At 42.6% G+C, this 18590-nt stretch overlaps 1 protein-coding gene and 1 long non-coding RNA gene across 3 annotated transcripts; one reads left to right on the forward strand and one right to left on the reverse strand.

Moving 5' to 3' along the window:
• The first annotated feature begins 7700 nt into the window (after positions 1 to 7700).
• LOC115293303 lies at positions 7701 to 8880 on the forward strand. Of its 2 annotated transcripts, XR_003909482.1 has the most exons (3): positions 7701 to 7925; positions 8282 to 8495; positions 8629 to 8880. It is a non-coding gene; the product is annotated as an uncharacterized LOC115293303 (long non-coding RNA). The 2 variants fall into 2 exon arrangements; XR_003909481.1 differs by lacking the exon at positions 8282 to 8495.
• A 6270-nt stretch (positions 8881 to 15150) lies between these two features.
• LOC115293503 (40S ribosomal protein S27-like) lies at positions 15151 to 15441 on the reverse strand. The gene has a single exon (XM_029941252.1). The coding sequence runs from the start codon at positions 15439 to 15441 to the stop codon at positions 15151 to 15153; it is 291 nt and encodes a 96-aa protein (XP_029797112.1).
• Positions 15442 to 18590: the final 3149 nt, after the last annotated feature.

Genomic DNA, 18590 nt, shown 5'->3' on the forward strand with positions numbered 1-18590 from the left:
TACGAGGTCCCAATATGAGCTCAGAGAGAAGGTGGGAGGAAATGGATGGGTTTCCCTCTGTGAAAGGCCCCTGTCAGGCAGCATGCTCCTTGGAGCTTATTTCTCTGGGTTTTAGTAACCACACCCTCTCCTTGCCCCTTCAGGCATAGGGATGGTAATGGCCCCAATTATTCTTGGGTTCAGAGTGCTGCACTCTTCCCCAATGGGCTCCCCAAATCCTGTCCATAAGTTTCTGAATAGTTTCTTAACGTTTCTTCAATTACAAGTTGAGACAGGGTCAGCAACTACCCTGGCTTGCCTGGGACTCGGGTTCAGCACTAGAAATCTTGTGTCTTTGGAAATCCCTCAGTCCTGGGGAAAGTGTGACATGGTACAATTTATGTATTGATTTATTTGTATGCTTCTTCAAAATCTGCTGCTTCACTTATAATTCTATTCCTTCTCTCATATCTTTAATAATTTCAAATATACCTATTTTATAATCTCTTATACATACTTGTATTATTTCTTTGTCTTTCTTTCCTTTTTTGATGGAGCCCAACATGGAGCTTGAACTCACAACCCTGAGATCAAGACCTAAGCTGAGATCAAGAGTCAGATGCTTAACCAACTGAGCCACCCAGGCACCCCAAAGCTTCTATTATTTCTGAATCTTAGGGGGTTCATTATCCTTTTGCTGCATCTGCTGACTCTCACTTATGGTGGTTAATTTCCTTGTAGGAGTCCTGTGTGCCTGTTTGTGTCCCAACAGTTTTACAATTGCTTCCATTTTATCCTAAGGGTTCAGTTGACCTGAACAGCTTGTGCTCACTTAGCAATAATACACATTCGGATGACCTCTCCATACGTGGCACAGACTTGGGTTTCTTGTGTCTTGGGCATAACTTAATTTTCTTCTTTAAACCAGGACTTCCAACAGGTAGCAAGCTTTCTTGCTTCTTTCCTAGACTCAGATGTGGAGTTTTTATTGCTACCATTTTATGGGCAGTGTAACTTGTTAAGGCTCATAGTTTTATGCTCAGTTCTGGTTTCCCTGCCTGGCAAGGGCTTGAGGCCTCATCTTTTGTAAATCTAGCAACCATAAGGTCCCCAACCTTCAGCTATTATGGCCTCTATCTGGGTCAGAAATTGTGCTGGAATGCCAGCCTTCCATTACAGTCCTGGCTTTGATTTCTCTCTTCATTCCTTGCACCAGAGGATTTTTCCCCCTGCCTTTCATGTCAGAATTTTATAAAATTCTATTTTTTAATTCAGCCTTTCTATGAATCTTTTCTGCAATGCTGTCAGAACCAAAGATTACTTTAAACACTGAAGTTCATGCCCAGCCTAAACTGGAAGGGAGCTGATGTGATTCTGCTTCTGCCCTTGCATTGTCAGTCAGAGAATTTGGCTTACAAACTGAGGCCGAAATGCAGCAAGTCTCAGGGGCCAACTTGGAGACCTAACCAAGTATGAGTCACTTCTGATGCTAATCTAGTCTCATTTAAGGTGATTGGCACCAGGAGGCAAGGTGGAAATGAAATATTCATTGCCTATTCAATATTACCTAATTTGTATGTCCAAGTGTTGACAAAAGAGAGGCCTTTGCTGTCTACTTTATGAGTAATTGTAAATTAATATGCAACCCTGCACCCATTCTAGTGAGAAGAGAATAACTTACATTTGCCAACTGTTCCACAACATGGCCTGGTTTCAACTGCAGATGTCATCCATCCTGGTGGAAGTTTAGAGGGACGGAGAGACTTCCTAAGAGAAGCAACTCAGAATAACATTACAGAATGTGGAATCTAAGAATCTTAAATAACCAAGGGTAAAAGAAACATTCAAGGTCATCTTATTTAACAGGTGAGGAAGATGAGGCTCAGCTTGGATTTCAAGTTTAGACATCTCTTCCAGCTCTTCCAAGCACTTGTACAGCACAGCCAAACAGTCATTTTGTTCCTGAAGTTATTTTCTCATTATAGGGCTTGCTAGATTTGTCTTTCCACTGAAAAGTTGTATTGAGCAGATCTTTGAATGTTCAATACCTACACAGAACTTGTGGGCAGGACTCAAGTGTTATATCCATCAGAATGACTTCCAGCCCAAATACGGCAGCTTGTTCTTCATTTGTGTAATAAATACATCAGGCCCTAAGTGTTCCTAGGGCTTGATCAGAGAGAAGTGTCCAGGGCTTCAACACTTTGCCAATGTCTGGAGTTCCAGACATTTCTCCTAACATATAGGTTGTCAGTACAGGAGCCAGGCTCCCACAGCACAAAGCAGTACCTCTACCACCTCCCAGCCAGAGCCCTCTTTATGAGGGTTTCAGTTCAAGTCAAGAGCTAAGAGTCCTGAGTCTAATTTCTTCATTCAATCACAGAAGCAAGAGCCAGTGGGAGAAGGTACCCGAGGAATAAGGTCATGTGGGTAAAGCATAAGGGAAAAGCGTTACTGTAATTGGAAAGGGGGGGAATGGTCATGATAAAACTAGTGTTATTTGTGTCCTTTGCATTCATTATCTTATTTAATCATTACCAAAATGCTGTGAGTGAAGTACCACTCTTCATCCCATTTTGCAGATGAGAAAACTAAGCAACAAAGAAGTGGAGTGGAACACACAGCTGGTAAGTGGCAGAACCAGAATTTGATTCAGGCACTCTGACTCAGGAACCTGCAGTCTTAACCACAATGCATGTTATGTCCTGTACTCTGGGGAGCATCAGCGCTCAAACATAATATGCATCTGTCCTTACGAGACTTCTTAGGCATGCTCCCTTCTCTTATAGTTTTCGATTTTAGTAATAACAATACCTAGATACTTCTTATAGGAAAACATTGGGTTAAATAAATGCTTTATATGCACATATTACCTCACTTATCCTTACCACTCTATGAGATATTATTATTCCCATTTTACTGAGAGGAAAACTGAGGCTGTGTCAGGAGCCGCCAAGTTTTCTGGCTGCCTCAGGCAAGGATATTTGCTCTCCAGGGAGTACGAGAAAAACAAGATTTGCATCTGGAGGCTGGAGATTGCCATTTCCTGGTCCAAATAATTTTGGCGACTGTCTTGCTGCGCCAGACGTAGATTTGGCTAAGGTGCACAAAAGATCAAAACCTTATTTCAGGTATGCAGCGCTAAGCTTCCCCTCCTCAGCGTTGCAGACGCAAGTCTGCGCGCTTCCCTTTGAAGCTGTGTCCAGAGTTTGCAGTTTCGGTTTTTCCTTTTCTCTAATATTCATTTGACTCTGTTACCTGGCAACCAACCTGGGTCAGTTCCCCGCCCCAAACGCTATTTAAGAGACAGTGTTTTCTGGGATAAGAAAGAAGAAGAAGAAAGAAGAGAAGCTTGACCAGAATCCGTGTGTGTTGCCCTTACTTTCTGCGCTCCCCTTTCCTGTCTTTTTTTCCCCTCCCTCAAGAAGGACCGGATGAGCGCGCCTGGACCTGGTGAGCTAGCGCACCGAGGCACCTACAAGTGCGGTCCCAACCTAGGGTGGAAGCGGACCTGCGGACAAGCAGCCCCAGTCCACGGGCAACGACAAGGCTGAAAGGAGGTTAGGTCCCTAGCCCAACATCAGACAGGCAGGGTAGTAAGTTGTAGAGGCCACATTCAAATCCAAGCTTTCTAATGTTAAAGTCTGATCTCTCATTGCTATGACAGTGGATTTCAATCTTCAATGTGTACCCTGGGGATATTTTAATAAAGCAGATCCCAAGGCTTCTCCTCCCAGATTCTGAATCAGTGGATCTGGGGAAATCCCAGGAATCTGCCTTCTAAAGCATTCCAAAATAGAAGACGCTGCTTTGCCAGCCCACACAATGCCATGATGCCTTTATGACTGTGATAGATCAGGCGTAAACTGGTGAGTTGGATTTTTGCTCTAACACCATAAAGCTCTCTGCTGCTGGTTGGATTATCCAAACCCTACTGCTCACTGTATTTGCTCATTACATTATGAATGTTCTTTTCCCCCCTTCTTGCAAATAGCCCTGAGTATTAAAGTATCTGTGTTAGTTGGGGCATCTTTAATTGCAAATGATGAAAATACAATTAAAACAAACTTTGGCAAAAGGGGAGAATTCATTGGCCCATTGAGCCAGATTTAAGGGATAACCCTACCTTCAGGTATGGCTTGATCCAGGTGGTCAACTGGTGTCACCAGGAATTCCTCTCTGTCCACTTTTCAGTTTTGTTTTCCTCTATGTTCACTTCATTCTCAGGTCCAGGCTCCTTTCAAGAACTGATGGCAGTCTGAAACTTCAAGCCTTCATTCACATAATTTAGTGATTCCTGTGGGAAGAGGGAAACTCATTCTCAATTCTTTTGGAAAAATCCTGAGGATGAGTCTCATTAAGCTGTGTTGATTTAAATTCTCATTCTTGAACCAAACACTGTGGCCTCTGGATGTAGACTACTCCAATTGGCTAAACATTATCTGCCCCTGGGAGGTGGGGGCGGAGGGTGCAGCCTTAGCTCGACCATAACCACATGGCTTGAGATGAGGGAGAGGTGGTCCTCTAAAAAAGAGTAATTAAGGGCATAAAAGGAATAGAGAAGAGGCAGGTGAAATTTACCCAAGCCCAACATTAGAGTGAGATGTCTGATTCCTGGAGCAGAAATAACCAAGCCACAGTTGATTCTTCTCCAGGGAAATAGACCCTTCAGGCTTTTCCCACACTCATAACCAAGTCAGGCTGCTTTGGGGACCCTAACGTTTTGAGTACTAACAAAGCAAAACATACTTGGCCCTTTACAAATGGAATAGAACACACAAAAGAATTTCAGAGTTGGAAAGGATCTTATCGATCTTCCAGTCCAGCCATTTAATTTTGACATTTTAAAAAACCAACAGAATTAACCATTTTGAGTTAGAAAAATCAATAAACCATTCACTGAGCATGCAAGGAAGGAGCAGGTTTGTTGAAATCTGTGGAAACAGCACTAGAAGGTTTGAAGTCTTGAGTTCTAGTTCCAGACAAAGGAGGCAGGTCACTTAAGCAATGTGGGTCCCACCTTCCTCCACCTGGTGACTGGGGAGACTTTTCTCAGTGACAACCATATTGGAGTCAGGACCACAACCCAAGTCCCCGGCCTAGGACTCTTTCTTTCATCTTTGTAGTCCTTTTTAAAAAAAATTTATGTTTATTTATTTTTGAGAGGGAGGCAGGCACACACATGAGTATGTAGGACAGGGGAGGGGCAGAGAAATAGGAAGACAGAAGATCCGAAGCCCGCTCTGCCCTGATGGCAGAGAGCTGGATGCGGGGCTCAAACTCACCGACCTGAGCCAAAGTCTGATGCTTAACTGACTGAGCCCCTCAGGCACCCCTATCTTTGCAGCACTGGTGGGAGCTCTTTCCTGCTGTTATACTTCCTGCCAATCAAGGGTTTGCATTGCTCATGCAGCCTGCATTTATGGACTTGATGAAGCACATAAAGAAAGGAGTGACAAGGGAGACGCAGGTGGGCCCTCAAGCGTACAACTTGCATGTCCTCAAATTTCTTGGAGAACGTTTCTTTCCTTCCAGTTTGTCCCCATCTGCCACACTTCCCCTCAGTCTCAACAGTTCAGAGTTCTCCCCAGTCATTCTCATCCCCCAAAACACCCTCCTTCTCAGGGAGGTTGTGTGGAGACAGACTCACTACCTTTCTTGCTTTCCTGCCTCACGGGCTCAGTCAGAGTAACTTTCTCATTAAAACTTAACGGCAAGTGCTTAGCAAAAAGATGACGAGCTTTACTGGCAATTCAAACCAGGTTATTGAGCACCATCTGCCTTCCTTCAAATTAATGGGAAGAAGGAATGGATCCTTTGGGCTTTGTTTATTTTTAGAGTATTGCAAAGGAACCCAGAGGGCTGCCTCTTGATTGTATTAGTCCCCAGTCTAAATGAGGCCAAAATATCAAGGGGGAGAATAAGTGACCATAAACAGCTATCTATTCACATAGAGTAGTTATGAGAAAAGCAGAATGACGTGTCTGTGTCTCCCTGTCTTCACCCTATCATCCCCACCCATCCCCAGACCCACTTGGAGAAAAGCAACTAGATGTATACCCCCAAGGAGGTAGCTGAATGAGACTTTGCTGGAGTAACAGGGGTATAGCAAGCACATCCCCTCTCTCCCTCAGCCCACATTAAATTCAGGCCAGCTCACTGCTTATAACTCACCTTCAATGTCAGCTCCTGAGGCAGTCAGAACTCCAGAGAAGAATCTCTCTGGAAAATGCTAGATAGGTCAAGTTTGGACTTGACTGAGCTTAGAAGGATGATTCTGTAGGAGCTGTGGGGGAGACTGGGCACCCGTGGTTTCCAAACACGAGTGAGCACACAATTCCTCTGGAACACTGTTAAAAAGGCAGATCGGGGTCACATTTGCAGAGGTGTGATTCAGTGTACCCCGGTGAGAGGAAGGAGTGGGCTTTTAACAGGACACTGGATAGTTCTGAGGCAGGAAATTATTCCGGGAACCGACCTTGAGAAATTCTCTCCTGTCATGCCCCACCCCAGCCTGCCTCCAGGCCGACTTTCTAAAACTCTCCCCCTAGCAGGCATTGTCTCTAGAAGGCTCTAGTTAAAAATCAAACAGATTCCCCAAGAGATGAACCAATAACTCATTAACAAATGCTATACCCTCCGCACAGATTCATGAGCAGACAGAAGCACTGTACTTGGAGGGAGCAGTACAGGACTGATCAAGACTGATGATCTAGGAAGGCTTGAACATGACCTCCCAGGAGCATGAACAGAGGGAAAGATCAAGAAGGCTGGGGTAGGAGGCGGGAAATGAAGACACTGGGTCCTATGGGGTTTGGAAACAAAGGTGGAGTTTTACCAGGACAAGAAGAGAAGACGGAAGTGATGGGGAGTTGGAAAAGTCATGGAAAAGGATGAGAGATTTCAATATAATTTTGGCTACTTTCCAGTTTCTTCTAGCGCGCATTCCCCAGGATTGGAAGGAAGCAGTGTATATGACTTTCCCATCCTTGATAAGTACTAGGTATTCAGGAGGGCGGGAGGTCTGTGTTAGCAACATTCACATTAATACATTACTAAGAGGCACCTGGGTGAGTCAGTCAGTTGAGCATCTGATTTTGGCTCAGGTCATGATCTTTCAGTTAGTGAGTTCAAGCCCCTCATTGGTCTCTCGGCTGTCAGCATAGAGCCTGCTTTGGAGTTTCTATTCTCATCTCTCCACCCCCCCACCTCTCAAAAATAAACTTAAAAAATTTTTAATGAATAAAATTATCTTATTGGCCTAACATGTTTGTACATTATAAAGTATCAAAAACTTTTGGCAATTCATTGGTAAATTATTTTTTTATATGGCAATTATTACCTTGAGGAGCATTTTGTGAGATCAACTTAATGCATTATATTTTACAAACTCCCATGGGTGTTGTGTCAGATTTCATCATTATAAAATTATTTCATTGTTAAATAACCTTGGGGAAATGCTGAAGTTCAACCCCTCCATTTCTTCTGTAAGTCTCTTGTTTGCATACACCCAGTGGTGGGGAACTCTCTCCTGCCAGCAGTGAGACAGCTCCCTGTGCTGATGGAAAACTCCACTGGGAAGAGCATTCTTCCTTATATCCAATCCAATGGTTCTGGAACTCTAGTGAACATCATAATCAGTGGTGGGTTGATGAAACACAGCTTGTGGGCCCCACCGCCAGAATTTCTGCCTCAGTAGGTATGTGGTAGGACCTGAGAACTAGCACCTAGGACAAGTTCTCAGCTGCTGCTGCTGTTGCTGCTGGTCCAGGACCACATTTGGGAACCACCAGCCCAACCCTTGGCACCTCCCTGTAATTTCCACTCCCTCTTCCCTAACTCTGATTCCCAAAAGGACTGAGCAAGTCTAATTCCTTTTCCAAGACAAAGAACTTCAAATATGGGAGTTCAAACCTGCAGCTTCCCAATGCAATGTAAGCACAAAGGTAAGGCTGGGTATGCAACATTCTCCTTGCTTTATTCACAGTGGTTCAAAAAGTGCTGGCCACTTAGTGTGCATGCAACAAGGATCTAGTGATTGACTGGCTGGCACACAGTAATGACTATATAATTGTAGCTCATTATTCTTATTACTTCTGAGGAATAATAATCTCACAAGGCAGATCGTCTTTCTAGAGGACTCCAAGATAAGCTATAAATGCACTCTGACCCTGTCTGCTGCGTTTCCAGACCTCAGTAGGGCCTAGAATCAGACAAAGAGTGTCCTTTTGCCACAGGGTAAGAAATTTCTAGAATTTTCCATACATGGGCCTGGCTTATATTATTGTACACTTCTTTAAAGAATGGACTCACATAAGGACTGATGTGATGAATATTTTCAACAAAGAATTCTCTTACTGAGTGGAAGAAAAGTATGGAAGTCAGCGAACAGATAGGAGATGAAAGAGCAAAACCAGCATCTCATAGGAGATGTCCTCCAGACATCCTGAGAGTAATTTACCTCAACACTCTACAGCTGGAAAAGAGCAAAAGAGAAGTTGTACACAGAGCCTGGGGTGTGTATGCAGCAGCTTCTTATTCCTGTCCTTTCTGAGGGAATGATCCTCTATCCAGTGTCATTTGTCATTATTGGTGTTCCCATCCTTGGCATTGTGTCCCTCAGTGATGAAGTTGGTTTGCTTCTTGCAGGTGGCCTTGGTGCTTCTCCAACCTGGTGCTTCAGTTTAAGGAAGAAGAAATTAAAAGGCTTTCAGATGAACAACTGTAAAAGCAATTCATTTTTGTCCTAAAGCGTTAGTAGGGCTTGGGGAAAGTTGAATGGAAAAACTTCCTTTTCAGAGCTCTTCCCAGGCTCAGGAACAAGTTATGCCAAAGCCATCACAGGCGAGTGCCTCAGCAAAGATAAAAAACAGAATAAACTATTGCTATAATTACAACTAATTACAATCTCATGATTCCATTTAATCTCCATAGAAGAAGTTCACCAACTGGAGAATGCCATTGATCCTCTGTGTCCAAGCCAATTAGATATTTTGGTCCAATCCAGAATGGTTATCCAGCCTTTGCCAGAATGAAATTGTGTTTAGAATTTTATTTTTATAGTCTCTGAGGCATCCCAGATTTTAACAGGACATTGGATACCACCCATTTGTGGCACATCTGCTCCAACAAGATCTGCATATTTCAAAAATCATTAAGAAGTTAATACCAAAACCTGTTTTAACTCTCTCTGATGACAAGTTGTTTTTTTTAATGTTCAAGGGTTTAGATTTCCCTTCAAAAAATGAAAATGATTCCTTTACCTTGGGATTTTGAGCCAGATAGGATAGGAGGAAAGAGATTATAAGTGACATCTTAATTTGGAGCACCTCATTAGTCAGGGGGACTTGGTTTTTGATGATGTTCTTCTAATTGACTAGACATTCTCTGGAGGGTTGGAGAACTCTAAGAATCCCGCTTCCAGCCCTCCAGAGGTTTGCAGACTCCTGTCTTTCACTGCTGACGTTCCCTGCACCTCCAGAAATCACAGAAAGAGGTGCGGCCTCTGCCATTTACCTCTCCTATAATCTGAAGCAAGCTACTCATACCCTCTAACCCTCTGTTTTCTTGGGATGTAAGATGAATAAAATGCTCCCTGCCTGAAATTTTGCTGTGAGAATGGAAGATACGGCATCTGTTGTCTTAGGGCTGGAAACAGGGTCAGTGCCCAAAACAAAACTGTGTTTATTCAACCAAAAGTTAGGCATGAGAATGAGTGCACAGTATATGGGCCCCACTTTCCTGTTCATTATAGTCTGTTGGAGAAAAGAGATTATGAGTCAAATAATCACTCAGTTTAATTAAAGATGGAAGTAAGCACAATAAAGGAGAATTTACAACAGAGAAACTGCTAGTTAGCTGGGAGTGGACAAGGGTCAGGGTAGGGATTAGGGAAGAGGAGGAAGTAACTTTTGAGCTGAGATCTGAAAGACAGGGGTGGGAAAGCTATACTGCAGGGCCCCTGGGGGACAGTGTCAGGGGAAGAGGCCCTTGGAGAGCACTAGGGGGTAGCTGCAGAGATTGGCCTTAATTAAAGTTTCACATAAATTACTAGCAAGCTTTAGCTGGTGAAGTCCTTGATGTAAATGACAAAATTTTACAAGTATGTCTTAAGAACAAACCTTTATTATTATCTTACTATTAAGATTTATTGACAGGAATACTTCTTGAGCCATTTCACTAATTTCTCTGAAAAGCTACTTAGTTTATGTGAAAGAAAAAAAAGGAAAAAATATATTTATATATAGCTACACTATTACATACAGTAGATAGAAAATGCATGAATGCTTTAAAATTTATAAAAGGTCATAAGGAGAGGTGAACTGGAAGAATTATCTGGCATAGAGGCTCAACCATGCTCATTACTAATTATATTATCTTTTTTTTAAGTTTATTTTGAGAAAGAGACAGAGAGCAAGTCGAGGAGGGGCAGAGAGGGAGGAGACAGAGAGTCCCAAGCAGGTTCCACATGGTCAGTGCAGAGCCCAATGTGGGGCTCAAACTCATGAACCATGAGACCATGACCTGAGCTGAAACCAAGAGTTGGACACCTAACTGACTGAGCCACTCAGGCACCCCACTAGTTATGTTTTCTTAACAAGGTTGTTTACTTAGGATTTTCTCTGTGCCAGGCACTGTGCTAAGAGCTTACATGAATCATATTACTGAATGTTCCCAACTACTCAGTGCTATCAATGTCCTCCTCCCCCTTATCATTAGCATCAACTTTACTTTACAGAAGAGACAGAGGTTCACAAAATTAAGTTGTGTGCCCAGTTTTACATAGGTAAGAAATCACAAGATTGGTATTTTAATCCTGGCAACCATTTCCCAAATCTGTGTTCTTAAAACCACAGCATCATTTGCTCTGTCCAGCCTGGAAGATGTCATGAACATGAAACAGTCGTGAAAGACACCACACCAATGTAAGAGACTAGCAGGATGAACATTTCTGCTTTCCCGCTGTAAAACCAGACCCTGTCAGGTTCGCCTCGATTTTATTCCAACCATCCAAGCTGGGACTTCAGAAGATGTTTCATGTATGCCCAGGGGCTCACGGGGCCACTGAAATTATTGGCGAAGAAGTCAATGCATGTGCAGATGTACATTCCTTTTGAGGTGGGTCATCCAAAAGATGTATGAAGTTCTGGTAAGAGGAAGCTTCTCTCCAAATTCTGATCCAATAAAGTGGATTAAGGACAATAAAGGACTAGGAGTTCAGAAGAGATTTTTTAATTCAGTCTGGTCCCAAGCAGTAATGACTTGCTCACTAGATACCTCAGGTGGGCCAATAACGTGCAAGTTCAGGGCCCTAGCTGCAGGTAGGCTCCTTTAAAAATTATTCCTGGTTTACACTCATAAAAAAAAAAAAAACTTTCTCACTCCTTTACATAAATTTATATATTTAGGAGTTAGGTAACCTTGAAGAAAAAGAAGCCTAAAAGACCTTGAACTCTAAACTATCCACATCCTTCAAATTCTGTGCAGTCCTTGACAATATTTATCAAGATGGCTTTCACAGCACTGTGATCAGTATATACATTCCCCTTTGCACTGGTTTTTCATAAGAGGTAGTTCACGTGAAAACTTTGCTGTATTAATGTGGTCCACACACTTGTGATTTTAATAACCTGATAGTATCCCACTCTTAACATTTCTTGAATACATTTAGTTCTCTTTAAAAAACAGAAACCTCAATTTTAGATCCTTAACTCATAGATTCTCATTTTAAGATTTAAAAAAATTTGATATAGAAAATGCTAACAATGTATAACATAATGGTTTCAGAGCATGAGCTTTGGAACCCAACAGACCTGCATTTGAATCCCATTTCTGTCTCTTATGAGTTATGTGACATTGAGCATGTCAGTTAAACTCTCTGGGTCCCAGTTTCCTCATTGTAAAACGAGACAATAGCAATATCTCCCTCTTCAAATTGTTGCAAGATTAGCAATGTGAAATGCTTAACGTGTTTTGCAGAGTGCCTGGTACCTGCTAAAAGCTTGGTAAGTGATAGCTCTTGGCATACTAGAAACTAGAGAACAGGACCCACCTAGGCCCATTTCTCTAAGAGGGGTGAAAGCATTATTTTTTTCCAAGGTCACAAAGAAAGAAAATCTGGGGAAATAAGGAAATTCAATTGGCCACATGTTGGTATAATTTTACTTGCCAATTCCAAGTTTGGGTGCCTGAAACGAACATTTTGAGTCCTAAAATAAGATGGCAAATTGGGGCTGGTGCACATGAATAAATATAGCCAGAGAATAAATACACCCCTGGCACGGTGCATCTGCTCAGCCTTACCATTCCCCACCTCCCTGCAAAGCAAAGTCTTCCAAACCAAATCAGCCCTCCACCACCAAGGAGGATTTTCTGACACCTCCTCCAACCAAAGGCTTGAACATACAAGCAAGGAGAACCACTGTGATTATCTCTTGTCCAACCCATTCACTTTATAGCCAGAAAATAGGAGGCTCAGCAAGTGACGTGCATTTCCAAGGTTGTGTAACCCCTGAAGAGCAGAACTGGTCTAGAATTCCTTCATGTTATTTTATTTAAGCATGGATCTCCTAGACTAACATTTACTTAATTTTTAATTATCCCTTTCTTTTTTTCCCTAAAAGTAAATGTGAAAGGGAACTTTATATTACTATTAGTGGAAAATCCCATATTACTTAACATAAATAAAAGATAGTCATAAAAATCAGTAGCAGAACAGTGACACTGAATTCTGGCTAAAATATACCATGATCTATCAAAGGATTACAGCCTGAGGCGAAGGCTCTCCTTCACAGAAAAGGAGATTGGCAAGGGTTCAAGTGCAGCTGAACAAGGACCACTAAACTTGTAAATGAAAATGCCATCAAACGTTTCTATCTGAGGAAGGAAAAGGAATGAGAAGGAAATAACTGCTTTGGCATGGTATGGGGGTGTGAATTTGGGAACCACCAATCTGCCCCATTCTGCTTTGTTCTACTTTCTGGTGTCCCTACACTATTTTAGGGGTCACAACTTGAAATGTTCCCTGGAAGCCTTGCATTTTGAGGCTGATTCTAAGCTCCAACAAAGAGTCCAATTCTTTGCTTCCCTTTCCAATCTCAAAGCTCCAGGCAAACCCTCAACATTCCTGTGCAGTTAAATTGTTCTCAGCCAACTCTGAGGCTCATTTTAGCTTTGGGTTAGCCTTGTGTGTATGCATTATCGTATTCAATTTCCAATGATATCTCCTTTTCTGAGTGTTTTTTTTTAATTTATTTAGAGAGAGAGAGCATAAGCTGGGAAGGGGCAGAGAGGGAGTGAGAGAATCTCAAACAAGTTCCACACTATCAACACAGAGCCTAATGCAGAGTTTGATCCCACAAACCATGAGATCATGACCTGAGCCAAAATGAAGAGCCAGATACTTAACAAATTGAGCCACCTAGGCACCACACCAGTGATACCTTTTTAGGTAGACACTGCTACAATCCCCATTTTACATATAAGGAAATTGAGGCTTGAAGAAACTATTGAACTCATTCAAGTCCTTAGCTGATAACCCAGAGCTATGCTCTTAATCTCTGTGATATACTGCCTTCCAGTCTAAGTTTTGTTATTTAATTCACTTTAAAAATATTTCCTGAATATTTCTTATGATCCTATCAACTGACTCAGTATAGTAGGGGTGAGCAAAGAAGGGCATAATGCAGTCCTGGTCCTTGAGTTTTATATGCCATTAATACATTCAGCAAATATTTATTGGCCTACTGCCAAGTTGTAACCTTGTTGAAGACCCAAGGTATATACATATAAGAAAGTGCATGAATAAGTAATATAATCAAATACCAATAGGTACAGAATAATTGGTAAGAGTTGTGAGCAGATCAGGAAGGAGATGCAGCATGTGACCTGGCATTACTGGGGAAGGCTTTATGGAAGACACAGCCTTCGGAAGGAGGGAGGGCATTCCTGGTGAAAGTATGGAGTGAACAAAAGGACAGAGGTGGGTGGTACCAAGCCCAGGGCAAAAAGAGGCTCCTTTTATTAATACTTGATAAATTAACAACAACAGAACAAACAAAAACACAAACCAGCCACAGGCTGGCAGCATCTTACACTTTGCTATGGTTTAAAGGAATCAATTATTATAAACCCCATGAGGAAAAAAAGTTCCTCCAGTCTAAAGAGTAGCATTGGGTCAAAAGGGAGCTTTCCCCAAGGATGCTTTAATTTCAATTGTGTGCCTGAGAAAGTTCTGCCACCAGCATGGCCTAGAATATCAACTCAGAGGTAGGAAGCTTTCAGGCAGCCTCAACGCAGTGGAAGGAGGAAAAAAAATCTACTTATTAGGATTGTTCGCCTGAGAAGCCTTGAGGTACACTAGCAAGGCAAGGGCTTAGGAAATAAGACCTGCTCCTTACAGTTAAATGCCAAGTGCTGTCAATGACTTAGGGCTGGCTCATTATGGGCCTATTTCAGCTAATCCTCCGCAGGCAACAATCCTCCTCTTTTCAGGGACTATGGAAGCCTGGGGAAGGCCATTCCTTTTCCAGTCAGGTGTGAGGGCACAGAGCCATCCATCTTTAATAAATCTCCAGGCTCACCTCACAGGATTCTTCTCATTGTAGCTAATGCAGAATTTCTAGGTCTCTGAAATGTTCATCATCCATTCTGCCCCCTCCTGATTAAATAACAACAGCAACCTGTCTATCCAACATCCTATCTCCTCTGTGAGATGGTAGGCTTCTAGAATAGTCATCTATATATGCACATACCTGTGCATTAATTTGATCAACTGAGTATCTCAGGTGCATGTACCTTTATGTTAGAACCTAAACACTTGATCGTACCCATAGCTACTTGGGATCTGGCCCTTACCTACATGTCTAGCTTCATCTCCCACTCTCCTTTGCCCAACACTCTAGATTCCAGCCACACTGACTCTGCTCCCTGGTCTGAGAGCCTCTTGCTCACCATAACTAATTCGTACAAGCTAACTCTTCTGCATCAACATGGAACAAATATTCCTTTCCACCTCCCCACTTCATCTGGTTAGATTCTCTCTCTCTCTCTCTCTCTCTCTCTCTCTCTCTCTCTCTCTCTCTCTCTCTCTCTCTCTCTCTCTCTCTCTCTCCTTAAATCCAAAGTGTGTTTATTGGGATAGTTTCCCACTCATCTTGATTCAGGGTGCTTTTAGTGCTCCTTCTGTCTGAAGGAGCATCCTTCTGTGAGCCTTGCTTTTCCTCCTGTAGGTTGGCCAAGGAGAATGGAGCAGCCAAAACACAAAACTAGTGTTTGTGCCTGGCTAAAGATGGTGGTGATTTTGTAGCATCCTGGACACTTCCTGTCCATGGAATAGGAGTTGGGGCTCTGCATTAGGCACTTCTTCCTGTGCTTCCTCTTCTCCTCTTCTGGAGAGAGATGAAAGAGGACCTCTGAGAGGGCCACGTTCTTGTGGGGAGGCTGTCCCCCGTGGAAACTCATCTGGTTAGCCTCTACTCCTCATCCAAATCATTCTTCCCTTGTTTTTTGCCTGACTCCCAGGCTAGACCAGCTTTTTGAGTTACAGGCAAGTGAGCATCTGTGCCCTCACTAGTCTGTAAGCTCCATGAGGCAAGGATCTTGTCTGTTTTTTTTCCCAACACTTAGTGCAGCATCTGGCCCATAGTAAGCATTCAACATAATTTGTTGTTTGGAGGAAGGAAAGGAAGAAGGGAGGAAGAGAGGGGGTGAGGGAGGGAGGGAGGAAGAAGTGTGGTTCTTTCCTCCAGGATTCTGTCAGATCTTAAAGGCAGTGTCGGCATCTCCTTGTCCTAGTGCCCAGCATAATGCCTGCATATGAGCACTTAGTAAGTGTGTGTTGAAATAAAGAAATCTTGCCTGTACAAGCCACCACATCAAAGTACCATGAAGGACCAAAAGTAGACAAATAAACAAACATTAAAAAGACATGGTCCTAAATCTCACAGGGCTTTCAGTGAAAGGGAAGAAGGGGGCAAGTACACAAATAACCATACTACATAGTGAAAATAAATAGGTGTCTCAAGAGGAGTACAGACAAAGGGGCTTGGGAAGTTCAGTCAGAGAAGATCACATCTGAGGAAGGGGTTAGAGAAGGGGGTAGCCCATGGCCCAGGGAGATAAATGGAAAGAGGTTTTAGGGAAGACGTGGCCCTAAACTCAGCAAGTATTCTAGTCTTTATTTGGAGCCATGTATCCAGTGCTGTCGTGCAGGGCAATTCCTGGTCAAACCTGAGTGGACCCATACCCATCCATCATCATCCCACTTCTAAGTCCTTTCTCTGTTCAAAACAGGGCAGACAATTTAAAACACTACAGGGGCCAGAAAGCGAAGATAACCACATGATATCGGTTGGCTGTAGGACCGTGGCCAATTGCAAAGCTTATCGCCTGCACGACAAGCAGAGGCAACCGAATCTCAACTGCCGCCGGTTGTCATCATGTGTGAATACGGGCCCTGTGGAGGGATGTCTTCCCATTTTTCTCCTTCAAGGGAAAAACAGAAGTTGGAATTCCTCAGTGAAATCTTCCGATATTCAAATGTTGGCAACTAATTCCATTTTTTGGTTCAAAAAATACCCTTTGGTCAATCAAAACACATCCATGGATGGCATCCAGACCGCAGGTCTCCCTCAGCCATGAACAACCGGGTTTGCAACCTCTGGCCTAAACAGATTGGACTCATGAAAATTCAAACTGCCATTTTGCATCCACAAGATTAGCAAATGTTAAGAAATCTGTTCAAAATCAAACCTTGCCAAGAAAGTGGAGCAACAGGAACGCTCAGACCCAGCTAACGTGAGCCATGACTGGAACTGCTACTCTGGAAAATAGGTGCTATTATCCTGTAAAGATAAGGATTTGCATATCCTATTACCTGTAAGTTCCATTTCTAGGCATAGGCTCTAGGGAAATTGTTGCAAAAGTGCACAAAGAAACATATATGGAAATACTGATAGCTGCATTGTTTATTATAGCAAGAAATTGGAAATATACCAAATGCCAATTTCCAGAAGAATATCTAAGCTGTGGCGCACTTGTAGAAGAGAATGAAAATAACCAAAGTGCTATGGATTAACATGGATCTGATGTCAGCAAGGATTCAGTTCACATGACCTCTAAGGTATTTCCATATCTAAAATGAAACTTTCCTAGATATTATTAACCTCCTGTCAGCAGAACTCTTATTCATTCAGCAACTATGAGCATATATATATATATATATATATATATATACTGGCACTCTGCTAAATGCTGGGGAAGGAGTGGGAACCAGACAGAAACTGTCCCTGCCTTTACAGTGTGGTAGGAGACAGCAATACACAACCAAATAGGCACATAGAGAGTTACAAATGACGGAGGAGCTGGGTGCTTTAAGAAAGCACAAGAGAGGAGGAACTTGGTGTACAGACAGCGTGGGAAGACTATAGAGTCAAGAAAGTCTTTTCTGTAGCAGGGATATTTAAATTGAAACCTGAGAAGTTAGCCGAGAAAAGAAGGCAGAAAAAAATACACTGGGGCCTTCTCAGGGACAGAACAGTCCTACAAAGGCCCTGAGTCAGGAAATAGCTTAGATGCTCAGGAACTGAGAGAAACAGTGTGGCTAGAGTATGGCGCACTACCACTCAAAGGCTTCCTAGCAACAGGGAACAATTGGTGTTCATTCTTCTACCCAATTGTCAAGAAGGCTGGCAAGCCAGAATAATGTATGAAATCTAAATGACAAAACAAAACTAACCGGATTTAACAGACAAGCTCTTGCTGCCTTAACATGGAATTCTACTAAACTATCTATCAGCTAGAAATAAGAGACTATGTGGTAAGCTCGAATGTCTTCCCTCTGCTTGTGTGAAGAGTCCATGAGAGTTCATTACACGAAATAGCTTCAGCTTTCGAAGATAAACAAATTCATGTGAGATACTCAGCTCCCTGCAAGAAAGGTATTACAATCATTCAATAATTGCTTTTCTCATGGTTTCTAATTCACAAATTGTTGTATCTGTGCATCATTTCCATATATCTCAAAACCCATGCATACACATCTACCACATACACAAACAAATAACATCAGAATCTAATTTAAAATTTTTCTGACTTCACTGGGGCACCGGGGTGGCTCAGTTGGTTAAGCATCTGAGTCTTGCTTTCGGCTCAGGTCATGATCTCACAGTTCCAAGAGATCAAGCCCCATGTCGGGCTCCGTGCTGATAGCACAGAGATCCTGATTGGGATTCTCTCCCCCTCTCTCTGCCCCTTCCCCACTTGCTCTTTTTCTCTCTCTCAGAATAAATAAATACACTTAAAAAGTTTTCTTCTTTCTTCACCGTTTAATTCTTGCTGTTTTGGCCAAGAAACCTCAACTGAGCATAGCACATACTACAGTGAGACTTGTTTTTAAAATTTTCATCTCCTAGGTAATCAGGAATTGGGCAAGAACAGTGGCCCTTGCGATGGTTCGCCAGGGGTTTCACAGTGTGCACCACCACCTTTTAGGAACAGAAAAACAGTGTTTTAATCTCAGTAGTGGTTTTTGCCTAAAGTTCTCCATAGCTAATTTTGCAGTCAGATTCCACAAGACCTATTCAGTATCTGGCTAAATCTCATGGAACATC

Source organism: Suricata suricatta, chromosome 6 (genome assembly GCF_006229205.1).
Source record: "Suricata suricatta isolate VVHF042 chromosome 6, meerkat_22Aug2017_6uvM2_HiC, whole genome shotgun sequence".
NCBI classification, from domain to species: Eukaryota; Metazoa; Chordata; class Mammalia; order Carnivora; family Herpestidae; genus Suricata; species Suricata suricatta.

Excerpts from the sequence above, each read along its gene's own strand:
- LOC115293503 (XM_029941252.1), bottom strand. The coding sequence starts at position 15,441 with ATGAGTTTCCACGGGGGACAGCCTCCCCACAAGAACGTGGCCCTCTCA.